The sequence below is a fragment of the Nannospalax galili genome, unplaced genomic scaffold (assembly GCF_000622305.1).
Source record: "Nannospalax galili isolate Female #2095 unplaced genomic scaffold, S.galili_v1.0 scaffold799, whole genome shotgun sequence".
Lineage (NCBI taxonomy): Eukaryota > Metazoa > Chordata > Mammalia > Rodentia > Spalacidae > Nannospalax > Nannospalax galili.
The window spans coordinates 596,414-621,409 of record NW_008343085.1 but is presented as its reverse complement, the minus strand read 5'-3'; the positions used below and the strand labels follow the sequence as shown (position 1 = coordinate 621,409).

The window sequence follows — 24,996 nt, the reverse complement described above, 5'->3', positions numbered from 1 at the left end:
CTCTCTCTCTCTCTCTCTCTCTCTCTCTCTCTCTCTCTCTCTCTCAGACACCTCCCAGGGCCTTGTCATGCTTGTGAGAGATATCCAAATGATACTCACTTGGCATTTACTGCTGCTGGTCTGACCTGACCAGAGGGCTCTGGGCGCACATGACTGAAGGTCCTCATGTAGAACTCCATCTCCTGGGCAAAGTGGGAGTCAGGGAGACTGGAAGGCCAAGTGTGCATTCAGAGCCACCTAAGCCCTTGAACACACCTTGTCACTGGCCTCTCTAGAAGCTACAGGCCTCTTACCCCAAAGGTCTAGGGCAATCTTCGTTCCCAGCTGTGCTGGAAAAGCTCTTCTGTAGGGTGAGGCTTCAAACATTCATTTCCAGATCTTACCCCATCACTAGGACTCACTTCATGTTGTCAAACTCCATCTAGTCTACTTGAGGAAGGCTGCAGGCCTTTGGGTCCAACATGTCCAGGATAGGGCTACTAGGCTAAGGTGCTGGTAGGAAAGAGGTACTCAGAGTGGCCCTCTCCTGCTCCTGATTCCTTCTAGGGCTCCAGCCACTGAACTAATTCTTTCCCTGGTAAGGAGACAATGCAGCTACTCACAGGCCTGCATGTGGGTTCCAGGTTGTGATCACTGAGGGGCCACTCTGGCAGGGTAGAGTCCTGGGTAGACCCCTTAACCAGCATATAATACCAGCCACAATTTCGGTGCTGGAAAGGGGTGTGGATAGTCACCATGGCCTCTACCCCCAAAAGGGTAGGCTATAGTTTATGGAATAAACAGTGCTGCAGCTGGGAACCTTGTTCCTCACAATGAGAACCTGATGGGGGTAAATGCAACACCTAAGCAAAAAGTCTGGGAGTGGCTAGGCCTGCACCAACACGAGCCAGATGCCCCCAGCTTTGCTAGGGAGGACTGCAGATGAAGAAACAAAAGCCAGCTCAGAAAGGCATGGGGCAGAGGGCAAGGGGCAGGGCCAGAGAGCAGAGGGGAGCACCCAGACAGCTGTCGCCAGCAAGGAAGCCGTTTCCATGGTGACAGAGGCGTCCTGACTAATGCAGAGAGGACACTGTAATGGCAAGCCGTCTCTAAAACAAGCCTATGTTTTGGGGGCAACGGCTCCAGAGAGGAGCCCCTCCCGCATTCCTACTGGGTTGGGGTGGGGAGGCTGCCTGATGGGTCCCATAGAATTCTGGGGCCTGGGATAAGGCCCAGCCAGCCACTAACAGGCTGCACAAGGTGCAAAGGCTGACGCCCTAGGCAAGTCCCATGTCCAGGCTGACTCTTTAGGAGGATGAGGATGAGCATGAGCAGAACAGCAGAGATCAGGGGCCAGTCCCAGGTACTGGGACCTCAAGGAAAATTTCCTCACATCTTACCTCGTCTTTATTCCCTCCAGGGCCCAGCAGAGGGGTGCAAAGCCCTTGGGCCCCTAAACTCCAGGATGGGATAGAAGCTAGGCCCTAACCAGCTAGAGAAATCTGAACCTGTCACCAGGAGTTTCCCTCTGGTCCTCAAAACTGACCCTCAGGATCCTCCCTCAGAAACCATCAAACATTTGCACATTCCTGAATGGTACCTTGGTCTCAGCCTTAGCTCTCTGTCTCCACTGTAAAAGGGGACAAGCTCCCAGCTCCTACTGAGTAGGACTCCCTAAATCAGTTGTATACAGAACAGAAATTAAGTGTCCTTGCTGCTACCACATTTGACCGAAAATCCTAAGCAGGGCAAGTGCACAGGCCCTGGAATCTGGACATCCCAGGGCAGGTCTCACCTCAGTGAGCTCATACTCCAGGATGGCTGCCACTGTGTGCACACAGCTCAGTGCCCAGCAGTAGGGCAGGTATAGGATGCTGTGACAGGAGGATCTCTACCAACTACAGCACTAGGGCAAGTATATGTTGTGCCAGGAGGTTCTCTACCAATTGTTAGCACTCCCTAGCCCAGCCCACAGGCAGGGTCCAAGCCCTGATGATGAGAAAAGGAGAGGTGGGGTCCTTTTCCAACCCGCCCACCGGCCTGTGTTTGTGTCTAGTTGCCATGAGGATCAGGATCCAGGGCTCAACCTTCCCAGGAAAGTCTGCCTGGGCTGCCTGCCTTCCTAGTCTCTGGGGGTTCTGAGGACTGGACCACCTCCATCTCCAGCTGCTGACCTCAGGAAACCAAGAGGCGTGGGAATGGAGATAGGCTGGTCAGCAGCTGGGCTGACCAGGCCAGAGCCTAGGTCGGAGGGTCACCTGCTTTGGTGTCTGTGTGTGTGTGTGTGTGTGTGTGTTTGTGTGTGTGTGTGTAGACAGAAACTCTTCCCAGACCAGGCTTCTAGGCTTCAATGTGCCCATCTCTAACATGGGTTGATAACTTAATCTGCTCCCTGGGCTGTTCTAATACTGAAATAGGATAACAGATATAAGAAGTCAAGGTGGGGGCTGGAGAGATGGCTCAGCAGTTAAGAACACTGACTGCTCTTATAGAAGACTGGGTTCAGTTCCCAGCACCCACATGGCAGCTAACAACCATCCATAACTCCAGTTCCAGGGGAATCTAATGCCCTCTTCTGACCTCTGCAAGCATTGCACAACATGGGTGCACTTACATACATGCAGGCAACACACTCAAACACATATAATAAATAATAAATTAAAAAAGAAGTCAAGGTCACAAATGAAGAGAGCTGGTGGCTCCACTCTAACCACCTAGCTGATAATTTGGTCACTAACTTTCTCTAGAATATGCCTGGAGCTGGATAAGCATGTACACGGAATTGCAGAAACACAAAGGACACCTTTTTACTAGGTTTGTGCTCATGCTCCTAGCATAGACTGCCTCCCTAGCAATCCTATTCCAGCTGCTGTTCTAGGTTTGCTTCCCTTGCATGGTCTCCTCAATGGTTTTTGCTGCACGGCCCCATTCCCCAGCACACACACACACACACACACACACACACACACACACACACACATCCAGGCCCAGCCCTCTGGGCCATCTCTATACCTGAATGGGCCTCATCTTGCGGGGACATGACTCAAGTTCCTTGTGGGTCTCCTTTGCTTCCTGAGCTGGGCGGTGCTGTACGATGTACTCATAGGTGGTAAGCTTGTGCCACACTGGTGGGTGTGGGAAGAGAGGAGTCAGCAGTGGAGAGGTGATTCTGGAACTTAGAAGGGAGGAGGGCAGCCAGCACTGGATTCAAATCCCTATCCATATACATACTAAGTAGTGGGGTAAAACTAGGCCTACCACAAAGAGGCAGCACTGGTAAGGTACATGATTTCAAAGCTGTATAACCCAGCAAGATACCTCCCTGAAGTTGAGACTCTATCCCATTTAAGACAGGTTTGGAGGGGCTGCAGAGATGGCTCAGCAGTTAAGAGCACTGACTGCTCTTGCAGAGGACCCAGGTTTGATTCCCAGCACCTACATGGTGGCTACGAACCGTCCTTAACTCCAGTTCCAGGAGAATCCTAAGCCCTCTTCGGACCTCCATGGCATTGCACGACACAGGTGCACTCCTATACATGCAGGCAATGCACTCATATACATAAAATAAAAATAATGGTAAAAAAGACAGGTTTGGAGGAGGCACTTACTTAGATAAATGTGGAAGCAGAGCAGGTGGCCAAGCAAGGCTGTAGAGAGCAGGCCCAGAAGGATGAGTAGGGCAGCCAGGGCCAGGATGGCAGGAGCCTGGGTCTCCACAGGGGCAGCAGGCAAGAACACAAACCACACATCTGTGTGATTCTTCAGGACTACAAGGCACAGACAGACTGTGTTTAGCAAGGACTCAGCCAGGGATGGATGCACTGACAAAAACAAGCTGGAGGAATGGCAAGGGGGTGGGCCTGGAACCCATACTGACCTTCAAAGTGTTGGTTGGTGCGAAGCCGCATGGGGTTGACAAAGAACTCCACGAAGACATAAGTGGCCACCAATACCAGGAGCAGGACACCCAATAAAGCAGATGCCACACTGTGTAGAAAGAGCCTGGCCCAGCCATGGGCAGCTGTCAGCACTCAGGAGCTCCAGCTTGGTAAGGGCCAGGAGCTCAGAAGGGCCCACAGCTGAGATAGGAAGCTAAGCTCCTGACCCCAAAGCCCCAAATCCTCAGCAGTCAAAGTCACAGAGCCTGAAGACAGGCAACCACAATCAGGCTCCCTATCTTTGTCTGGACCATCACGGTGGTATCTCCAAACACCCTCAGCCATCCCAAGTGGCACCCCAGGCATACTGTCCTTTCAAAGCATGCAAGCAAACCTCACCCACAGCCATGCACCGCATTACAAGCAGGCTTCAATAGGACCCACGATTCATGCACTAGATGTATGCATCCCCAGGCCCCCAGCCCATTCTCACCGATAGTTCCTCTCGCCCACGCAGTTGTTAAGCCACTTGCAGTGATGGTCAAAGCCGCACACGCACTTGTTGCAGGCGCTGCAATGCTTGGAGCGTGCACTCCTGAGAGGGGTTGGGGGGAAGGCACCTCGCGGTCGGACAGCCCATCCCGCCCTGCGCCCTAAGGCAGCCAGTGTAGTAAGCCAAGTCAGGCCTGGTGCCCAATTACCCACCAGGCGCCTCCACAGGACCGCGAATCGCGGCGGTGAGGAGCACGGGCGCCCTCTGGCGGAATCGCCGGGTGGGACCCCTGGAGAAGGTGCGGCATCTGAAGTTTTGGAAGCGTGGAAAGAGGGATGGGGGTAGGCTGGGAGGATAGTGAGGACCTACTCTTGAACTACATACCTACGTAAAGGTCATGTGTCGGAAAGGAGGAGTCCTGCCTCTGCGCCAGACCACAAGATCTAGATGTGGGGTCCGAGGCAGAATGTATAGGGGCCTGACTTGCGCTTTTTTTTTTTTTTTTCTTTGTCTTTTAGAGACAGGGTCTCCCTGTAGCCTCAGCTGGCCTGGAACCCACTATGTAGTCAAGGCTGGCCTTGAACTCATAGATATCCGCCTGCCTCTGCCTCCCAAGTATTAGGACTAAAGGCAAGAGCCATTATGACCGGCTCCTTTCTTCTAACAGCTCCATTTTAGGGTCAGTTTTCTTGCCATTCCACAGGAATTTTACTGACATTCTTCTAGAAAACCTGTGTGGGCTAATCAGAAAGGAGCCAAAAGGAGAGGATTGAGATGCCATCTAAGGGCATTAAGGAAACTCATGGGTAAGGGGTGGTGAGGGGAGGCCACATTAGGGCATAAATGGGGTCTCCCCCAGGAGTTGTCAGCAAAGACTCAAAGGAGTATGGAAGAGCAGGGCACAAGGGCCCACCTTCACTCACGGAAGGCAACCGCCAGAACAGCTACTCAGAACTGTTCTGGATGGTGCCAAAGGAATGACAGTATGACTTAGTGCCTAGTCCTCAGCACCTCAATGCTGTAGGCCTTTTGGTGTCTGAAGACAGACTCCTAACAGATTGCTTGGGTCTTCAGATTCCAAGTGTGGAGCTGGTCTTGGGCTACACCCTATCCTCATCCCCTACCTAAGGCTGAGGGGCTGGGAAGTTCCAGAAAACTAGGGAGGGGCCCTAGAGAGCCACCAGGACCAGCCAGAGTATGAAGGACAGATGCTCCACATTCTGAATCCTCTCTCACTAGCAAGAGGACCAGGAGCAAACTACTTGGCCTCTTTGGCTCAGATTCCTCATGGGTAACTGAGGGAATCTGCTCAGGGGCAGGCAGCTGCTCTTGTGACCCTGCTGACTGCTGCTCAATAACTTGCTGAGCAGTGCGCTCCTCCTCTTTTGTTAAAGTAAACAGTACTTAGCATTGAACATTCAAGCCTTAACTCCCCTCCTGTTCTATCTGGGTGCTTTTGAGAGACTGAGAGACTGGCAGAGTTAGACATTTAGAAATGTTTGTGGCACGGCCAAATGCTTCCTGTTTTTTTCTGCCGCAATTACTATTCCGCATTCTCCAATGACCTTTTCCTAACTTCCTTAGGTCACTCCACCAAGATCTTGGTTTGTTTTGTGTTTTGAGAAAGGGTCTCATCATGTAACTCTAGCTGTCCTAGAACTCATTACAGGGACCAGACCATCTTTGAACTCACAGAGATTTGCCTGCTTCTGTTTCCCAATTGTTGGGATTAAAGAACTATGCAACCACACCGGGCTTGTTGTTTTGATTTTTGAGTCAGGGTCTTACTATGTAACCCAGACTCATAGCACTCCTCCTGCCTCAACCTTCCAAGTGCTGGGATTCAAGGTGTGTGCCACCATGCCCAGCTCCACCAAGACTCAGGACTATGCAAAACACGTAAGGATAACTGAAGCCTGGCATGCTCCTCTCTACCCTGAATACAACTGGTGATCCTCCAAGCACACGCACATCCTACACACTCACACATGCACTCATAATCATGCACTCACACATCCACGTCGCACAGGTTGCAGTGCAGGTCTTCAATGACATGTGCGTGTTGGCTGCGGTTGAAGATAGGCAGGGGCCCGGAATAGCTCTTGTCCCGAACATTAGCGTCTGCTGGATCGATGGAGACGGCAGTCAGGTGCACCACAAGGTGGCCAGCAAATATGGTACCCATGCACTAGCCCAGCAGGTTAAAGATTCACTTCACATTCTGCAGGCTGGGAGTTCCACCCATTTCCTATAGCCAGAGAACTCAGGTCCTTGCTGACTCCCTTTGTGCATGGACTCTGCATGTGCCACTCTTGTCTCCTGCCCCCGCCCCAGCCAAGATTCCTTATCAGACCCCTAAACCCCAAATTAAAAGGGCCATCGGGTAATGGAGCCCACAGACTGGCACTACTTGCTGTTGCCAGTAAGAGGCCTAGCCATTGGGCCTTGGCTTGACCATTTCAGACCTGGTACAGACCAGTTTTTGGTTTCAGATTCCAGAAGGTGAAGTGGGACTAAAAAATATCCCCTAAGTTCCAGGGACCTAAACTTAAATTCTGAGCTTGCTTTTTTTTGTTTGTTTTTGGTCTTTTTGAGACAGGGTCTCCCTGTAGCCCCAGCTGTCCTGGAACTCACTATGTAGACCAGGCTGGCCTTGAACTCAGAGAGATCTGCCTGCCTCTGCCTCCCAAGTGCTGGGATTAAAGGCTACCACGCCCAGCTCTGAGCTTGCTTTTTTTGTTATTCCCTTTCACAGGAAACCATATCCAAAAGGGAAGTAGCTATCCCCTTTCAACAGTGAGGCCCAGATGGGGAATCACTTACAGACAGGCTCATCCACTTGCTCCCACCCCCACCTGGAATCCAGGCACTTGGCATTCTAGACTGTCTGGGGTGGCCTCACACGTTCATGGCTAGCCAGGGGCATTATAGCTAACTCCTAGAACTGAAACGAAGCTTTCCCAGAATTTACCTGAGCCAAATACAGGAAATGAGTGCACTGTCAACTTGTTGCAAAGTCTATGTACAAGCTCTACCTGGGTAGCTATCTATCTTCCTTTCCTGCTTTCCCTCACTCACCCATGATCCTCCATCTATCCTCCTGCTAACCAGGCAGATATCATGCCTCCATCACTCAGGATCTACCTTCATCCTGTCCTTCCTTCATCCTTCATCTTGTCCAATCTCCTTCTTACCCAACACCCAGTAGTCAAATTTCTCTATATGTCTGTATGAGCTGGGCTCTGCCCTAATTTGGTGTACCATAGCTTCAAGAAACTAATCTGGGGCCAACACTGACCTCTCTATCTTTATGGCCAATGCCATGAGTCAGCTCTTCATCTCCTGCCTGGGTCATTCAAGAACCTCAGACTCTGCTCCTCCTGAGTCTACTCTTCATGTGTTCCAAGAGTGAGCTTTCAACAGTTCAAACCTTAGGTCTCCTTGCTTAAATGCCTATAGTGACTCTACAGGGCTCTCTAGCTCAAGTTCATGCCTCGCTCAGAGCCGAGCCTCCTTTTGTTCTGGCTCCTTCCCAACTCTCCTGATACCCATCATTCCAACTTCTCTTAAAGTTGTTTTTTGTTTTGTTTTGTTTTGTTTTTTGTGGTAGTGGTTTTTTGGTTTGGGGGGGGAGTTCTTTTTGTTTGTTTGTTTGTTTGTTTGTTTGTTTTTTGAGACAGTCTAGAGCTCACTATGTAGCTCTCACAGAGATCCACCTGTCTCTGCCTCCAAAGTGCTAGTATTAAAAGCATGCACCACTATGCCCAGCCTCTCTTAGACACTCAACGTGGACATTAAGCTTCCTGCGTTCTTCTACCCTTCTCCAGCCCGCCCACTGGTTCATTCACTCAACTCTTTACACAGCTCTTCCTTTGTGCCAGGCACTGAGGGATATGGAAAGACTTGGTCGTGAACCCTCAGAAACCTACTATATAATGGAAAACACAGATATTAATCAAATAACAGATCAACTACAATGAAGACAGTCCATGGGAGAATAAGGATCTAGCCTGATAGGGTCTGGAAGACTTCTCTGAGGAATATCATCTAACTGAGACTTGAAAAAAGACACAATGACCCTGGAAGGCAATGCAGAGGAAAGGGGACTGCGCTGAGTACTGTGGATACCAGGAACATACGCGGTATCAGTCACAGGGATGGAGGAAGGATGGTCCCAGATCATGATTGTCATATAAGAATGAGGGCCCATGTTGCAAAATTCTAGGTTTTCAAAAAGAGCTAAAAATCTAAACTTTCATGTGAGATCTCTCAATCTTTAAATGTTAAAGAAAAAACTGATTTTTGTGGGGTATGGTGGCACACACCTATAATTCCAGCATTGGGAGGCAGAGGCAGGCAGATCTCTATAAGATCAAGCCCAGCCTGGTCTACGCAGTGCTCCAGAGCTTCTTGTTCCTGTCTGAACTATTAAATTGGTGCTCATGAGTCAACCTTGCTCCGTTCTTTGTCTCTTTTATGAGTGTGTTTATTTGAGACAGGGTCTCACTATACAGCCCTTGAACTTGCTGTATAGACCAGGGTAACCTTTGAACTCACAGAGATCCTCCTGCCTCTGCCTCCCAAGTGCTGGGAGTACAGGCGTGCGCCACCACGCCTGGCTCAAGACCTGTACATTTTGTGCATTCATTATTCCACAAGTTTTACAAAAATTGCTGACCAGATCAGTCCATTGGGCGACCAGTTCTTGGCCCCTGGCTCACCTGGGTCATGACAGGGAGAGGAGAAAGGGTTTTCAGGTAGAGCCCACTGTTGTCAAAACAGAGGGAAACCTGGAAATAACAGGAAGCTGCAGGAATAGGCAGAGTCCACATGTGGAAAGCCATGGTCTTACAAGGATCCTGAGCCTCATTTCTTGTGTGTGTTGCCTGCATGTATGTAAGTGCACCATATCATACAATGCTCATGGAAGACAGAAAAGGGCATCAGATCTCCTGGAACTGGAGTTACGGACAGTTGTTAGCTGCCATGTGGGTGCTGAGATTCAAATCCAGGTCCTCTGCAAGAGCAGCCAATGCTCTTAACTGCGGAGCCATCGCTCCAGCCCCTTGAACCTCATTTCTTTTTTATTTTATTTATTATTATTTTATGTGTATGCATGTATTGCCTGCATGTAGGTAAATGCACCGGTGTCGTGCAATTCCTGCGGAGGACAGGAGAAGCTGTTGGATCCCCTGGAGCTGGAGTTATGGACAGTCATTAGCTGCCATGTGGGTGCTGGGTCTTCTGCAAGAACAGTTGGTGTTCTTAACCACCTGCTGAGCCATCTCTCTGGCCCCGAACCTCATTTCTTAAGGTGGAAAAAAGCAGCTAGGTTTTGAGCTGGTGAAACATTATCAAATTTTTTGGTTTTGCATGTGTACATGTGTACAGGTATGCGTGTGTGCATGTGTATTTTGAAAGACTGCTCTGGCTGCAGAGATACAGATAGCCAGGAGCAGGGATACACAGGGAAGACTTATTTGGAAACTAAATAGTCATCCAGGTCAGAAAGGCAGGTGACAGTAGGAAGGGGGAAAACTGGATAAAGAGGTAAAAATCAATAGGTCTTGTTGACTGGCTCTTAGCAGTGGAGGAAAAGGGAGCTGTGTATGTGAAGAGAGGCTGAGAAGGGGAATTGCAAGCAGCAGCTCTGCTGCCAGGCACATGCCAGGTTGCTATAGATGGCATTCTTCTCTATCAAAGTCTGTTGTCTGGGCTCCTACCCAACACTTACCATAGGGTGTGACAACTATGTCCAGCCTACCAGTCTTTCCTCTACCTGGCCCCTAAGCATCCATAGCTCATTTTCATCCTGAAGTCCAGGCTTGTTCTTGGCCCACAGTGGGGACTTGTTACACATCATTACTCTATTCTTTCTTCAGGCCCAGAGACTCTGCAGAATGAAGGAAGCTTTGATGGAAGGAAACTTTGATGGAACCATATAGCCTTGGCCAGACTGCCAGACTAGGTGGCTCTGGGAGTTTCCACATGGCCCAAAGTGGATAAAGAGGTAAAATGTGAGGGAGATCAAAGCCTCAAAGCATTCCACTTCCTCAGTCAGGCTCACTAGGTACCAGCTGTGTGGCTTTAGGAAGTCACTTATCCTGCCTGAGCCCATTTCTTCATATGGTGGTTTGAATGAGAAATGCCCCCCATTGGCTCATGTATTTAACACTTGGTCTCTGGTGGTGGTGCTGTTTGGGAGGTCATAGAGCCTTTAGGAGGTGGAGGAAGTATATCACCGGAGGCAGGCTTTGAGATTGGGGGCAGGCTTTGAGAGTTTTATAGCTTCGCCCTACTTCCTGCTTGTTCTGATTCCTGTATGTGGTTGATATATACTTAGCCAGTATCCTGCTCCTGCGCCATGCCTGCCTTCCCCACTATGGACTCTTAACTCTCTGGAACCCTAAGCTAAAACAAACCTTTCAATAAGTTGGTTTTGGCCATGGTATTTCATCACAACAGAAAAGCAACTAATATACTTCTTTAGTAAAATGGGAAGAACACCTTCCTTATAGTTTATGAGGATCAAAAGAGATCATTTGGGCTGGAGAGATGGTTTTGCAGTTAAGAACACTGGCTGTTCTTGCAGAAGACCTGGGTTCAAATCCCAGCACTCACATGGCAGCTAACAACTGTCTGTACTCCAGTTCCAGGGCATCTGATAGCCTCTTCTGTCCTCCAAGGGCATTGCATGACATGGGTGCCCTTACATACATGCAGGCAATAACACGTACACATAAATAAATAAGAAAAGAGATCATCCATGTAAAGTGCCTGGCACATGTAAGTGCTTAATAAATGCTATTTTTGTTTACTGTTATCCCTCTGATCCTCCCTACTCCAAATCATGTGGTTATTAATCTGAGTTTCTCAGGTACCCTGATGGAAGAAAACCAAGTAATCCTGAGTGAGGGGTGGATGGAACCATTCCAGGCCATACAAGAATGTCCCATGAAGGGCTCCACCTAGTCACAGTAAGGCCATTGGTCACCTCAGATAAAGTCACTTTTCCATTCATTCACATAACTGATGATCTGGTTCTAGGTGCTGGTAAACCAGGAAGTCCCCAGTGACACTGATGCCTGAGGATGACCATCTTCTCTAGGGTCTCTCTCCATTCACCTGTCTATGTCACTTTCCATATTGGGGAGCCCAGTGCTCTGGGGTCTCCCAAGAAAGTATGCTTATATTAATAGCTTAAGCCCTTTGATATTCATACACTTCCTAATATGCCTTTACCCAACCCAGCCCTTGGAAACAAGCAGAATCCCTCCTGTCAGACAGAGGCAGCTGACACCCAGAGAGCTAGAGAAGCTACTCTGATATACACAGCCCAGAAGGGGCTGGACTGAGACCAAGCTCAGCTGCTGACATTATTCCCTGGGCTCTCCAACTTGCTCCTATCTTCCTTCTCCTAGAAATCTTCTTCAGGAAGCCCACACCAGGACAGAATCATGGGAGCTCTTTGATAGGGGTACACAGAGGCCAAGAACTAGCCTTAGTCATGTCTTCTGTTCCTGGGGGTTGTGACACGGTTAGTACAATCATACCACAAGGCTCAGGCAAGTTCATGTTTGTCACTCTTCCCAGGCACTTGCAGGGCCTTTCTATGTCATCTCTTGGCACATGTACTTTTACCCTAAAATCAATGAACTTGTAAATAGTTCTGGAAATAGGATAATGACCTGTCTATAAGTAAAACCACATTTTAAATGTACCAAGTAACTTACTATGTATAGGAATTATATCATGATAAATTCTTTCACAAGTAGAATAATTGCTTCTTAACTTGCCATTTTAAATGGGAATTGAACCTTGCACATGTTGCCTTACATGCCAGGCATGCCAACTGTACTATAGCCCCAGCCTCTAATTTGTGATTTCTTTAGCTCAGGCATAATTAGCCTGAAGGCAGTTTAAGACTCTCAGTTCCTGTTGGCACCTCAGATGACAAGATCCTCTCTCCATGATGTTTTAAATGTTCTGAGGAACTTTATGGCTCCCTAGGACCCTAGGGCCAGTTTCAAGCCTTTGCCTTCCATCTATCCATCTCCCTGACTTTTTCCTGCACCAGTCCCACATGTTCCCAAGGATACAGCATAGCCAGCAGGCACCCAGTGGTGAGGCAGGAGAGGAACTAGGACCCCAAAGCCAATCACTGCAAAGAAGAGGTACAACAGCCAGGCCACAATCTGGAGTGGGTGAGGGGGCCAGCTCCACCCATTCCGGCGGGACCTCTGGCCCTGCAGCTCCGGGGAAGGTCTGCTGGCATGTACAGGCGCCGTCCACACACTCTTCTCAGGAGCTGTCTTGTTGGAGGGCTTGTTGCAGATGTTCATCTCGGGGGGGGGGGAGAATAGAGAGTATTAGCCCAAGGAGGCCCAGTGGGAGCACAGGACCCTGCCTGCAGCCAGGACTTAGCAGGGGATAGAAGAGAGCAGCAGGCACACAAAGCTACCTCCTATCCAGGGAACCTGGGGTCCCAGCCCAAGAGAGAGATGCAGTGTAGGGAGGGTAGTAATGGAGTGCTGTCCCAAAGCCCCAGAGCAGGCTCTAACTTCAGCCTGGCCAGGACAAGGGAGGAGAGTCTAGGGTTATTCAGGACACAGTGTAGCTGCCTGTTACTCAAAGCTCTGTCTCCACAGCCATCAGAGTGAAACTCAATAAGACATGTTCTCATCTGGTAACAATATCAGGCTGGGGCCAGAGCAATGAGAACACATGCTGATTCTGTTAGGATTAGTCACCTCCATCCTGAGGTCCAAATGCAAGTGTCAGAGAAGCCCCCCCCCTTGTCCTTTACTAAGGGAAACAGGCAGTGGGGGTACACACAAGGGGAATGTGGTCTCAGCTGCTCAGCAGATACTAATCTCTTTAGGATCAGGGACTCACAGCTTCTCCTGTGTGTTCAGAAGGGCTGTCTAAGGCTTTTTGGCTGGGGATGAGCCAGCACACAAGAGAGGAGGATTCTTGTTTGGTTCCTTCCAGCAGAATAAGTAACTATGTTTCTCTATGTAAATCTGGGTTTGGTGTACAGATTTGTCCAGAAAGAAGGCCTAATGTCCTTTCACTTACTAGGGGAGCTCCAAGAAAGGCCAGGCCTTGGCCAGAGGCAGACTACCAGATGGCAGCAACCCCTAACCCTACTCTGCCTCCCTGCCCAATAGCTTATCAAGGATATTGGCAGGGCAGTAGGAGACCGGCTTGTCCTAACAGGAGGAAAAGCCCTACCCACCAGTGTCCTCTGGGCTGACAGCCTAGGCAGGCAGTGCCACACGTGGGGAGAAAGGCCAGTTCCAAGTTCTTGGTGGGAAAGCCAGGAGCTAGAAACAAACCTTGGCAGCTAGACACTCCTTTCAGGAGCCCCTGCCCATGGAGCCGCAATCTGATTGCTATAGTTTGAATCTGAAATGTCCCTCACAGGCTCATGTTTGAATGCTTGGTCTCTAGCTGGAGGTGTTGTTTGGGGAGGTTCTAGAAACTTTGGGAAGTAGGCCCTAACTAGAAGAGATGGGTCATTTGGGATGGATCCTTGAGGATGTTATTCCTGTCTACTTCCTGCCTTGCTCTTACTTCCTGGACTGCTGTGATATGAACAGCTTCTGCTACCATGAACTGAACTGTTCCACCATGCCTCTCCTGCCATGATGGATCTGGAACCCTCTGAAATATGAGCCAAAATAAACCTCTCCTTCATTAGCTTGTCTCTGTCAGGTATTTTCATCACAGCTATGCAAAAGCAGATAATACACTGACCAGACAAAAATGGTACCCCAGACCACCTCAGTAATTCTGTTTGGAGTAACTTATCATAGAGATCAACAAAATGTAATTGGATCATCAAAGTCCACTTTACAAGCATCCTGTTATAAGAAGCTTTTCCTGGAGTCCCAAGTGGAATTAGGGGCCCTTGTGCTCAGTCCTACTGGGACTGTCATTTTGTCATTTGGAGTACTTTGCCAGCCCCATACTAGCTTCCCTCAAAGGTAGCAAATATGCTGTGATTCATTCAGCTCTGTCACCCATATCTCCTCTCCAAGTACCAGGAACTGTACCTTGTACATAGTAGATGCTCAGTGAATGTTTGCTGACTTGAAAACATCTGAAATAAAAGGAAATGTGGGTAAGGAAAAGTTGGACCACTCTGCTCTGCCTTCAGTCCTCCCACTCTACCCTCTTCCAGATGGCCGTGCCACAACTCAATGATGCATCTTCCACCCCTACTTCCTCTGCCCACTGGCTGTCACCTTGACTGCTGGACAACACTCAGAGCCACATTGTTCTTCAGCCCACCTAAGGCTCAGAGCCTCACTAAAGTATCTGAAGTCATTTCTGAATATTCACATCTCAAAGCTAAATGGAGTGACCTTAGTTTTCTCCAGAGATTTGGGTCAGGTCCTCTGATCACTTACCTTGTCTTCACTAAGAAGCACACAAGGAAAGAAAAGTCCTGGCTTTGGAGGAAATAGATCTAGGTTTAGCTTTGGCATTGTACTTATTATCTGAGAGGCCTGAGTTTCCTCATCTGAAAAGTGAGGGTCAGGGATGCCCCCTAGGGTAGTGTTTAGACCACTGACACTGAAGGCAAATCCCTAACAAGTAGATGCTGACTACATGGTAGATGTAATTACCTACAAATAGCTCTCCAGTTTGTCTCATATCCATCCACTACAGCTACTTTGTCTGACAGTCTGCAAGGTTTATGTCCAAAGTGATAGGATTGGTTGAAATTGCTTTTACTTTTCCATAGGAACAGAACACAGACATTAAAAACATGTTGTCTTGCAGGCTGGAGGTATAGCTCAGCAGCAGGGTGGTTGCTAGCATATGTGAAGCCCTGGGTTTAAGCCCAACAACACACACACACACACACACACACACACACGCACGCACGCACGCACACACGCACGTACACAGATACACTTGCATATAAGACAACTCAGAAAAGTTAAAATGCTACAAACACCATTTAGTTACTCTCAGTAAGAAATTCTTCTTAGGGATGGAGAGATGGCTCAGCACTTGCTGTTCTTGCAAAGGATCAGGGTTTGGTTCCCAGCACCCACATGGAAGCTAACATCCAGTTCCAGGGAGATCTGATGCCCTCTTCTAGCTTCCACATGCACTCCAGCATGTGGTGCACTTACATCATGCAGGCAAGACACTCATATACCTAATATAAAATAAATTATTAAAAATCTACCAAACGAGCTGGGTGTGTTGGTGCCTGCCTATAGTCCCAGCACTTGGGAGGCAGAGGCAGGCAGATCTCTGTGAGGTCAAGGCCTGCCTGGTCTACATAGTGAGTTCCAGGCCAGCTGGGGCTTCAAGGAGACCCTGTCTCAAAAAGACCATTAAAAAAAAATCTACTAAACCAAACAAAAAAAGAGAAAATTTTAAAAATCCAAACACTGCTATAGTCCAGAAAGTTTAGCAAGTTTGTTTATAGTTGTTACAAAGCTGAACTACTGAAACTTGTCCATTAAAACATTTTGACTTGCTGGGTGTGGTGACACGGCCCTTTAATCCCAGCACTAGGAAGGCAGAGGCAGGCAGATCTCTGTGAGTTCAAGGCCAGCCTGGTCTACACAGTGCGTTCTAGGCCAGCTGGAGCTACAAGGAGACCTTGTCTCAAAAACACCAAAAAAAAATTTATTTTGACTTGCATTAATGCTGTATATCCTGTATTTATATTAAAATTTTACACATATGAAGGAACTGCCAATACCTTTGGTACACAATCATACACTTAGGTACCTTTTAATCCTATGGGGGTAAAAGTCTAACATTCAGAACTACCAATAATAATTTCAATAATTTTAAGGCAAGGTCTCACTATATTGTCATAGGTGTTTCTAAACTTGTGGTGATTCTCCTGCCTCTTCCTCCATAGTTCTGGGATTACAGGTATGTGCCACCACACCCAGTTGAGAAAAAAAATAATTTTTGAGAATGAAATGTTTTCCATAATAATGGATTACTTTGCCGGGCATGGTGGTGAATGCCTTTAATCCCAGCACTTAGAAGGCAGAGGCAGCGGAGCTCTATGAGTTCCAGGCCAGCCTGGTCTACACAGCCAGTTCCAGGGCAGATGGGTCTACAGAGACCCTGTCTCAAAAAGACAAAAAGAAAAAAAAATAATGGATTGTGCATTATGTTTATGCATGTGTGTATACATGTTCGTGGATCTGTGGGTGCCTGTTGGTGTATGTGGACACATGGGTATGAGTGGGAAGGCCAGAAAATAATCTTAGTGTCATTGCTCAGGTGCTGTCCTTTTTTTTTTTTTTTTTAGACAGGGTCTCTCACTGGCCTGGAGCTCACCAAGTAAACTAGGCTGGCCGGCCAGAAAATCCCAGATATCTACCTGGCTCCCCCTCTCTGGTAGTGGGATTACAAACTGAAACCTCCATGCATGGCTTTTACATGGGTTCAGGGGATACACTCAGGCCTCAAGCTCACAAGGCAAGCACTTTACCAACCCCAACCCCATAGGGGGTTCTTAAGCATATTCTCCACATATGCAGAATGCTACCTGGCTATTTTTCTTTTTCTTTTTTTTGGTCTTTTTTGAGACAGGGTCTCCCTGTAGCCCCAGCTGTCCTGGAACTCACTATGTAGACCACGCTGGCCTCAAACTCGCAGAGATCAGCCTGCCTCTGCCTCCCGAGTGCTGGGTTAAAGGCGTGAGCCACCGTGCCTGGCTACATTTTATTATTTTTATGTGTATGTACTGCTTGCTTGTGAGTGCACCCATGTCATGCAATGCCTGCAAAGTCAGAAGAGTATATTGGATCCCCCTGGAACTGGAGTTACAAATGGTATTGTTAGCCACCATGTGGGTGCTGGGAATTGAGCCCAGGTCCTCTACAAGAGTACCCAATGCTCTTAACCACTGAGCCATCTCTCCAGCCCCCTTTTTGGGGTATTTTTGAGACTGAGTTTCTCTGAGCCCCAGCTGACCTGGAACTCACTATGTAGACCAGGCTAGCCTTAAACTCACAGAGATCCACCTGCCTCTGCCTCCCGAGTGCTGGGATAAAGGCATTCACCACCATGCCCAGCTTGTCTTTTTTTTTTTTTAAACATTTACTCTGTGTGTGTGTGTGTGTGTGTGTGTGTGTGTGTGTGTGTGTGTGTGTACAGGTAGGTCAGAGGACAACACGTAGGAGTAGGTTCTCTCCTTTTACCCTTTGAGTCCTAGGATAGAATTCAGGTTTTCAGGCTTGGCAGCAAGTGCCATTACCCATTGGGCCATATTTTGATGTCTTGAGTAATTTCACACCCCAGATGCTGAAAGGGGTGTCTAAAAAAAAAATTCGGTGGGTAGTTCCGCAACAGCATCTAACTTCATCAAGTGCTGTCCTGCTGAGCCTATAACTGAGGTTTCTTTACCTCACAAGTAGAGTACACTCTTCCAGGTAGCTTTTGTAGCTAAGTGTTTCCTGAGTATTTTATACTGTATTTTTTGTTTTTGTTTTTGTTTTTTTCTCACGCAATCTGCTTTGTTCAAGTATGGTGTAAAAAGACCCTTCTTTGGATTCTGGATAGCTAGACATTAGAAAGTAATTGCAGCCCAACTGGCAACACAATTCTGAAGTTGCTTTCTTAGGTGAGCGGCCCCAAGGAACAAGTACAATGTCGTTCTTTTTTCTTTTTTTTTTGACAGTCTCATTCTGCAGTCTGACTGGCCTGGGATTTGTTATGTGGCCCAGGTTAGATCAAACTCTTGGCACTCCTGCTGCCTCAGCCTCCTGAGTACCGGGATTACCTGGGATTACATATGCATAAACCAAAATGTCCAGCTCAAATATTTTAACATTTAGGCGCTCTACTTTTTCTTTTAGTTTAGTTAAACCATTTGGATGGTTTGATTAATGGGTTTTCCATGTTTCTTAACTTGCTATGTAGACCAGGTTAGCCTTCTAATTTCAGGAATATACCACCATACTGTTTTGGATGGTCATTCTAATCTTGTCACCTAGAGATGCCTGCAGCCAAGCAATAGGGACATATCAGACACATTCCTCCATTTCTTTCTTTGGAAACTCCCTCAAGGTACAGGGCTGTTAAGTTGTGGGGATAGTAAAGGGAAAACCAAGCTTGGGATCCAAATGCAAACCAAAGGTGACAAAGCAGATGAAAAGCAGACATATTTTTCTTTGGGACATCCCCAAGTAAACAAATCTTCATCTCTGGTTTGTAGATATAGTCAAAGGTCAGGTCCAGCTGAGCTGGTAGCTCTTCTCTGAGGCAAACCTCTGTGGATTTCACATGGGCTCTCCAGGGACACCACTACTAGGGCAAATAGCTTGCAGTAGTGGGGACTGAATCCAGGGCCTTGCATATGTAAGACAAGCATCCTATCACTGTGTTATAACTCTGGTTACAGCACGCACTTCGAAGGAAATATATGAATTTGGTCCCCAAACTTGGCTTTCCCTGTACCATATCCACAACTGAACAGCTCTGTACCTTGAGGAAGTTTAGAGAAGGAAACAGTTCTGTGGCTGATACATTCCTAGTGCTTGGCTGTGGTCACAGGCATCCCCAGTGTTAAGCCACCCCATAGTCATCATCTGAGGATAGAGGCTTGCTACAAACAGCCCTGGGGGCAAGATACTGTTGGCCCAGAAAGGTGCCACTTGCCTAAGGCCTCAGATATAGGGATGAACTCCTTCGAGGCAACAACACTGAGGAACAGACACATAGGACAGCCAGGAGAACACTGCCTGTGCCCAAAGCCCAGGACAGTCAGATCTTAACTTGATAACACTTTCTCTTATTGAACTGAAGACCACAAATTCTTTTTGGCCCAAAAGATTTTAATTAAAAGGGCTGGGAGGTTGGAGTCAATCCAAAATGGGGTCCAAGGTCCACAGATGGAACCAAGTATTGTCACCAGGCTTGGGGACTTCTCTGTCTGTCCCTCCCCTTTCAACAGTCCTCTGGGAGCCCAAATTGAAAGATATGTGGCTCTGCTCCCCAATAACATGACCAGATGGTATACTCAACCCTTGGCCAGGCAAGGCTTACTGGGGCCCAGGCCACTGTGTGCACTAAGGATATAAACACAGATGAGACCAGGTACCTCCCTTCTGCGGCTTTCCTGAGGCCCAGAGAGACTCAAAGCAACATCAGGGCAGTGGGTACACAGACATTTGGACAGTGCTTACAAAGCCATCCATTCAGACTGAACATGCCAGGGACCAGAGGGGGCAGTAAGACGTGAACCCTGGGTGGCTGCAGGGCTGCCATCCGACAGGCCTGGGTGGGATGCTTTGGGTGGGCTGAAGGAGCCAAAGGGAGTCAAAGGAAGAAACTTGAAAGCAGCAGATGACATGGCTTTGGAGATTTCTAATCTAAGAGGAGAGGCAGGCAAAACAAGAAAGGAAAGGGCATGGCATGAGGGCATACCACAGGAGGCTGGCCCAGGAGAACAGTGGCTCAGCAGCTTTGGAAGGAGTTGGTCAGAGGGTCAGGGTCAAGCACACAAGCTCCTCTCCTTGCCCATACAGTACCCTTAGCTGCTTAACAATATATGGACCTTAGTATTCTTCATGTACCTTCCACCTCCAAAGGACAAAACATACAGAGGCTGGCAAGGAGCAAGGGACCCATGGAATGATATAGCCATAGGTATCTCCTGCCTAATCAAGGACCTGCTTGACTTCTTTGAAGACTGAGGGAGCTACACAGGCCCCTCACTACAAGGTGTCCCTACAAGGTGAAGGCCATTGCCAGTATGACAATTATCTGTCCTATTTAACACTGATTTGCTCGTTTCAAATGGTATTTTCAAAATAAAATCAATCTGCCTTAATTAATATGCTTAAGTTAAAGGAAGAAAATCTTAGCATCTCAAGTTCTCATAATAAACAGCGGAACAACAATATGACTGATCTACTTCCTTCTCATTACTGCTCCAATAAAAAAACAAATATAGGCAGCCAGGAGGCTAAAGCAGGAGGATCAGTTAGGCCCAGGAGTTCTAAGCCACCCTGGACAACATAGCAAGACAATGAGACACTATCAATGATAATGATGAGGATGATGATGATAATGATGATAATGATGATGATGGATTTTTTTTCTGAAATTCATACAAGTGGCAGTTAAAGCAACCAGACTGAGGTGCAGTCATGGTCCTAGAGAGCCTGGATTTCTGAAAGATGTCTGAGAACTTAAAAATCAACTAATAAAGAGGGAAGTCAGAGGAGGCCAAGATACTGGAAGGCAGGTTGCTGGGATCAGAGAGAAAAGTAACAGGGCTGAAGTGGAGGCCAGGTGGGCTCAGGGATTTGAGCCACCAATGGGGAGAGGCAGGTTGGAATCAGGAATGCAGGCTAGGTCTGAAGACGGGGCCTTCTGCTGGTTCTTGCACTGCTGCTCATATGTCAAGGAAGCTGGGACAAATTTCACAGAGCCACCTCTTTGGGTATCTTCTTTACTCGTGTTTTAAAACAATAGCCAGAAGGCTATTTGGCAATGTTTACCAAACCTAAGAACACATTTATTTTGTTGCCCAGACATTCTATTTCTGTTATTTATCTTACACTCTCATAAACACCACAAAGGTTCATTGCATTGTTCTTTGTAGTAATAAAGGACAAAAACAAATATAAATATGCTATAGCATATCCAAAGGAGCACTGTGCAGCATCAAAAGCAAGGGATAGAATGATCTCTGACACACAGTTACATGAACAAACAAGACACACAGTTACAGAGTGAGCGATCAATTGAGTAAAAACTGAGCCTGGGGGCTGGAGCCATGGTTCATAACTTAAGAGCACTTGCTGTTCTTCCAGAGGACCAGAGTTCAGCTCCCAGCACCCATATCAGGTAGCTCACAACCACCTGTAACTCCAGTTCCAAAGGAGTCAACCCTTTTGGCCTATAAGGGCACCCATACACGTGACAGACAGACAGACAGACAGACACACACACACACACACACACACACAAATGCACGTACACACACAGATGCGTAAATAAAAAATATATAAATAACTAAAAAAAAAAAGGCAGTTGGCATTCGGGAAGTTAAGGCTAGAGAGTTGCAAGTTCTGGGCTATATAGCAAGACTTTCAAAGAAAACAGGGCATGGGAGATATACAGCTATGTTTCTATACACACAAATTATTTAGGGAAGGGAGTATAAGAAATCAAATGCAGGGAGTCTCTACAAAGATCTAGTACCCCACAAACTGGGAGTAAGAGATTTGTTTTTACTTTGTGTTCCTTGGTATTCAATTTTTTTAAAATCATGAGCATTTACTATTAAAGATAATAAATAAACAAACAAATAAATAAATAATAAATAGAGGGGATAGGATAGCTCAGTGGAAAGAAGTCCTAAATTTAGTCCCCAGCAACACAAACGCAGTAAGTAGTTGAGAGTGTCACCTTCTTGCTCCACTGGGCTGCCATGGGAACCAAATGAACTCAGAGGTCTGTTACTAGGCCAGAAAAACCAGGAATTCCTGCCCAACAACCATTGAACAAGAGTGCTTGTCAAAGTGTTTTACCCTTGAAAGCAATTCTGAGCCACTCAGTCACAGAGCTCTGAGGAAGAGCCACAGAATTTCCCCAGTGATGTTAGGATCTTGTCAAAACTGGAAACAGACCCCAGGCAACACAGCAAAGTTGCTGGGCAAAACACTGTTCCAGTCCTTGGCCAAGGGCCAGTTAGTGCACTGTAGCCTAGAACAAGAGGGAAAGTGTGCTCCTCAGGAAAGTTTTGTTCCTAAGCATCTTTCCCTTCTAGAGTTTTCACAGTTTCCATGTGAAGCTCCCATGAGTTTTCAGCGTTTTCCCAGGATCTGCTTTTGGAAATAATTCTCACAGATGTCTAACATGCCTCAATTTTAACCACATAAAAGAGAATGGAAGAATTAAAATGCTTCATGGTACACAATGTTTTACAGTGCAGTCATTTATAAAAAACTTTTAGAGGCAAGTACTGTGTTTACTAAAACTTCCCAAAGGTGCCAGAAAAATCTCTGGCCTTCAAAATTTTGAGAAATGGCTTATAGTTCAATTATGGGATGTATATCATGTAATTCCCAGAAAATAAGCTAGAACTTAAAGCTGTTCTCAAAGACTTTGGTCTTGAATAACATGGCTGGGCCTTTGCTTTCCCTCTCATAAACAATATGCCAAAGTCAGTTGCTATGGCAAGAAAAACTTGAAACCTTGAAATTGTTCCCGAGTTGACATGGTGTGCAAACATTTCTGTACCACTACAGCAACCACTACAAACTGGGATACAAGTTAAAAGAAAGGGACAAAAATCAGGGTACAACAGGGAACAGAAACAGCCAACGAAAGAAAGCAAGGGTTGTTGATTTTCTAACCAGGAAATCAACTAGAGGCTGTAGGAGCCAGCCTTGAGGAACACCCACCAAGAAAGTCATTAAGAACAAAGTAAGAAAAACAGAAACAAAAGGGGGGGGGTGGAATCTGGCTAATTAAACACCACCACTGTTGCTTTTAAGCATACTCATGGTGATTATCTGGTTACACACTGGTCTCCCACAGCAAAATACCAGTTCCACAAAGGGAGTGACCACCCCTCATCCAACCCAGTTCTGCCTTGGTAAAGAAAACAGTTAGTTCTTACCATCTCCGCTGGCATCACCCTAATCCAAGCCTCCATCATTGCTCCCTTCCAGTATTTCCATGAGAATAACAGCTATCACTGGCATCTAAAGGGCACTTACTCTAGGCCAGGCACTGCCTTAAGTGCTTCCGCAGAATTCATTTAATTCAACACTTGGAGGTAGGGCCTATTATTTCAAATCATTCTCACAGATCTCTATAGTCATTGGTCTGATATAGGACACCCCCAATCATTTTTTTCTTATAAACATTACAACATCCCCAACTGCACAGAGGAGGGCACAGAGGTCGGGACGTTCGGAGAGACTTGTTAGGTCTAGGAAGCACAGCTAGACAGGTAGAACTAAGTTAGCCATCAACTAATTTCTGCACAGCAGCTAGAGTGTAAAGCCCTTTTCAAAAGTTGAAAGTCATCAAACTCTTCAATGGCTCCCTTCACCTGCCCGGATAAAGATGAAGCCCCTCACCACGGACTTTAGGACCTTGTGTTTCCTTTTCCCTCTTCCAGAAACACTCTTTCCCTGCTCATAATTCTGGCTTCTTTCCCACCTCCAAATCTTAGGTTAAAAGTCACCTTTTAAGGCCGACCTCTCGGGGCCAGCCCCTCCATCTTCATCCCCAGAGTACTAAACACGACCTGAAATCACTCTAGTCACGTGTCTGGCACCTGCTCCCCAGCCCCTCCTAAATTCTCTGTGGGTTCTGAAGACCGAAGGCATCTGTTCTGAGGCACAGCGCCTGGCACACAGCCTGGCACCGCACAGCCTGGCACTCGGTGGTCTAGGTGCAGACCTAGGACCCTGATCAAAGCCACACGGAAGTCCCGCGCTCCACCGGGTCCCATGCGCGCAGCAGCCCGAGACGAGCAGCGTCCCGCCATGCACGGCAGCAGACGCACCGGGTAGCCCAGGCCCGGCTCCGAGGTGAGAAAGGCCGCTGCGGCTCCTCACCTGCGCGTGGCGTTGGCCGTGCCAGATGCGCGCTGCCAAGGTCAGCCAGAGGCTCGGCCCCGCCCTGCCCATCCAACCCTCCCCAGGGCCGCCGCGCTTCAGGCCGTCCCGGCAGAGTCGGTCCCCGGGATCGGGAGGAGACGCGTCCCCGAGCGGGGCTCCATCCCGGACGGAGGAGGGGCCTCCGAGTCCTCCAGTTCCAGCTCCCGCGGGCTGGCTGTGCAGCCAGGCCAGGCCGAGGCAGGCTGGGCCTCGTCTGGCTCTGGGCCCGTTCCCCTGGCAACAGCGCGGGCTACGGCGCCCCACAGCGGCCAAACCACGCTGCGTCACTTCTCATTGGTATCCTAATTCTAGGCGGGACTCGCTGATGTCCCCTGGCGCCACAGACTGCCCCATCCCCAACAGCGCCCACTTTTCCCCAACCTGTCTAGTAGAAAATCCACTCCCTGCTCCCAATCCACAACTTGTCTTCTAGGAATCCTCACTTGCCCCAAACGCGTCCCATATCTAGTTTCTCCCTTGAAATCACAACTCTTAGGAAAAGCCTAGTCAATCTACGCTCATTATTCGTTTTCTTTTGTGGGTTTTTTTTTGTTTGTTTGATTGGTTGGTTGCTTGGTTGGTGTGTTTTTATTTTGTTCTGTTTGTTTGCTTTTTATTTGTTTGAAACAGAGTCTTTTGATGTGGCTCAGGCTGGTCTCGAACTTGTGATCCTCCTGCTTCCACCTCCTGAGTGCTGGGATTACACTACAGGCATGGGCCACCTGCACTCTATAATTAGTATATGCTAGCACCAGGCATACCACGGAGAGCACACAGAGAGTCCCACCCTTGAGGGAGAGTTCAGGTTGAAGGGAAGACAGGTCTAGATAAATACATTATACAGCTGAAAATGTAAGCAACACCCATGAACTGTAAGAACAATAAAGATAACACAAAATGTCGACTTTTTAAAGATTTATTTCGTTTTAATTATGTGTGTGTGCACATGTGTGCAGGTGCCAGAGAAGCCCAGATGCCAGAGGAGGCCAGACTCCTGGGATCCCTCTGGAGCTGTAGTTACTGGTGG

At 47.8% G+C, this 24,996-nt stretch overlaps 1 protein-coding gene across 6 annotated transcripts in view; it reads right to left on the bottom strand.

The window, feature by feature from the left end:
* Zdhhc1 (zinc finger DHHC-type containing 1) overlaps nt 1–24,137 on the bottom strand; it is a 25,339-nt gene extending 1,202 nt beyond the window's left edge. Inside the window, exons 1-9 of one of the 6 annotated variants that reach the window (XM_008839087.3) lie at nt 23,928–24,137; nt 14,409–14,455; nt 12,450–12,692; nt 6,363–6,538; nt 4,351–4,452; nt 3,857–3,981; nt 3,588–3,746; nt 2,992–3,104; nt 100–182 (exon numbers count right to left, since the gene is read on the bottom strand). In XM_008839087.3, coding sequence (XP_008837309.1) covers nt 100–182; nt 2,992–3,104; nt 3,588–3,746; nt 3,857–3,981; nt 4,351–4,452; nt 6,363–6,538; nt 12,450–12,692; nt 14,409–14,417 — 1,010 coding nt within the window. In that variant the 5' untranslated portion in view covers nt 14,418–14,455; nt 23,928–24,137. Of the gene's footprint in view, nt 1–99; nt 183–2,991; nt 3,105–3,587; nt 3,747–3,856; nt 3,982–4,350; nt 4,658–6,362; nt 6,543–12,449; nt 12,693–14,408; nt 14,456–23,927 lie in introns of those variants that run through there. The other 5 variants (XM_029566431.1, XM_029566433.1, XM_029566435.1 and 2 more) reach the window with 5 other exon arrangements.
* Nucleotides 24,138–24,996: the final 859 nt, after the last annotated feature.